We start from the raw sequence: 2,747 nt of genomic DNA on the forward strand, positions 1-2,747 counted from the left end.
CAGCGTCCCTAGCAGATACTTTCAAGAACTAAAATCTTCAACTTTATAGATCTTTTTGATGCACTCGTTAGCGACAACGTTAAAGCACACAAAAAAATATTCTCAGTTATATTACTCCAAAACTATTAAATTTCGGATTTTTTTTAATATCACGTGAGATTTGGGGGTGGGGGAGGGGGTCAGGCAAAATCTCACCAAATCTCACCAAGGGGGGCGGGGGGGTTGAAAAATAGCCAAAATTGTCTCACGTAATTTATGGACGCCCCCTTACTACGTGTGATACCTATATCATTGGAAAGAAGAAAAGCTAGAGATGGTTTTAAGGACAGTGCTCTCTGAAAAACATCATTATTTTAACTACGATCTCCAACCCGCCTGCCAAGCGTGGGGATTATGGCAAAACCCTCCACTATAGTGGAGGAGGCTCAAAGTCTAGCAGTGGACTGTAAAGGGCTGTTGATGATGATGATGATGAACGTTTTTTCCACTATACAGGGTGAAATTAGGTTTTCTATGTATATAATTAAAAATAATAACCAAGTGTTGGGTTGGCTCAAATTTTTATAATATGAAATTAAAACATTATTCTTCGAAATACTTATTAAAAATATAAGCGGAAGATGTAAGGCCCGCTATGGTTATTATTAATTTCTTTTTCCACATTTCTATGTTCAAGTAAGAGTTCTTTGTTAATCTTATTCTAAAAAGAAAAAAACATTAAATTATTGCCATTGATGAAATGAGGAGATCCGCAGGAGAACCAAAGTGACCGACATAGCTCGCAGAATTGCTAAAATCAAGTGGCAGTGGGCGGGGCACATAGCTCTTATAGCGTTAGTTCGTTTCAGCCGTAAGACGTCCACTGCTGAACAAAGGCCTCCCCCAAGGATTTCCACAAAGACCGGTTCTGCGCCGCTCGCATCGAGGCACCTCCCGTGACCTTCACCAGATCGTCGGTCCACCTAGTGGGAGGCCTGCCCACGCTACGTCTTCCGGCTCGTGGTCGCCACTCAAGAACTTTCCTGCCCCAGCGGCCATCAGCTCTACGAGCTATGTGCCCCGCCCACTGCCACTTGATTTTAACAATTCACGCTCGTATTCACAATTATTACTATGAGGTCTCACAGTGCGCGTGGACGCACAGGGCCACACTGGAACCAATCACAGAGCTCTATTCAATGCTGTGCGTTCGATTTTCTGCTTTACTTAAGCAAGTATCGTTTGTGAATACGGGCGTCAGTCACTTTGGTTCTGCTACCTTTATGAGGTTAAACTACCTTAATTTTTGTTTATCCCCCTCTCTTCAGTCATAGACAACTCATTCACGGTCAAAGAATCCATAGACCGTGGCAACACCGGTTCGCTTGCAGTCAGCCTGCTTGTCTCTGACACCGTATACAACGAGTCATCGGAGAAGTCTGAATCGGACTCTATGGCGTACACGTGCTCTATGGTCACCTTGATGTTGTTCTGGAGTTTGTCTTTGTCTGGAAAAGAAATAAGATACTGAAAGAATTGGAAGTAATAGAGAAGTTTTTTGGAATAAAAATGCCCGTACTTATTCATTCACAAACATTACTATGATGTCTCACAGTGCGTGTGGACGCATAGAAACACTAACCAAGCACAAAGCTGTATTCAACGCGTTCGATTTGCTGCTTCACTTAAGCAAGCATCGTTTGTGAATACGGGCGTAAGTATCACCCCTCCCACCTACTAGCCTACACTCCCCACGCTAGCCAGATGGGTTACGAGACTATTCCCACCTCTCGTTACCACCGCTGCAACTCCTGTGTAGCCAGGATCTACAGCTTGACCGCCAATAACCCAACTAGTGAAGGTCAAGTTTGTCCCGGGTAAAGTTAAACTGTCGTTGGACCCTCAACGAAATTAATCAGAAGAACGTAGGAGTTCGACTTCCCTCCAGTGCAAAGCCAAAGAAAGGTGACAAAACAAAGGAGGGTAAGTAAGGCCCGGTTGCCACCAGGCGGAGCGGAGCAGAGAAGTTTTTTGAATAACCAATCAGATTCCTAGTGGAAATGGATCGAGCGGAGAAGAACGGAGAACTGTCAGGTGCACTTGTTTTTCTATAGAATTTGATAGTGGCACGGTGCGGAGAAGAGCAGAGCGATGCGGAAATGTGCGGAGCGGTGCGGTGTTTCATAGATAGCAATAGAATGACAGCTGACAGCTAAGCACAGCTCACACATCTCTCGTTTCCGCACAGCTCTGCTTCTCCGCTCCGCTTTGTTGCAAATATCCTGCCAGCTTCGCCGCACATTTCCTCTCGTCTCCGTACTGCCTTAGTGGGAACCGAGCGTTAGGGAGTCCAGACTAACTTACCTGGCATACAATTAGAAGGGCAAGGGCATATGCTGGAGACGTCAGGGCTGGTGATCCTGATGTTTGCGAATGAGTGTTTCAGCACCAAGTTCTCACTGTCGCAACCACACTTCCCGCAGGAGGAGTTCCGTTTCACCGCCTCCTTGGTGGTGTAGATTCCTGAGGGATCGAAAACCAAGCTTTAGATTAGTACAGTTCACAACACAATGACGTAGAAATCTTATTAACTAAAGCCCGGTCCGTGAGCACGTAGAATTTTTTCCAATGACCCCCCAAGTAACATTTTACTCCATTTAAGAGTTCACATTTAGTTCCAATGTGTACTTAAAGCATTAGTACAGTTCACTCGTGATGTATAAGCTGTATTATTGCAATTAATTACACCTATACCTGTCTAAGGGACT

General features: G+C 44.7%; 1 protein-coding gene across 1 annotated transcript; it reads right to left on the bottom strand.

Annotated features, from left to right (window-relative positions):
• Nucleotides 1–1,277: 1,277 nt before the first annotated feature.
• Nucleotides 1,278–2,502, bottom strand: LOC114361368 (uncharacterized; the record flags this gene model as incomplete). Its single annotated transcript, XM_028316360.1, has 2 exons — nt 1,278–1,487; nt 2,344–2,502. Coding segments are annotated over 2 exons (368 nt in total), but the record flags the coding sequence as incomplete, so codon positions are not given.
• Between the last annotated feature and the right edge of the window lie 245 nt (nt 2,503–2,747).

Source organism: Ostrinia furnacalis, unplaced genomic scaffold, assembly GCF_004193835.3.
Source record: "Ostrinia furnacalis isolate ACB-3 unplaced genomic scaffold, ASM419383v2 OfSCF5659, whole genome shotgun sequence".
NCBI classification, from domain to species: domain Eukaryota; kingdom Metazoa; phylum Arthropoda; class Insecta; order Lepidoptera; family Crambidae; genus Ostrinia; species Ostrinia furnacalis.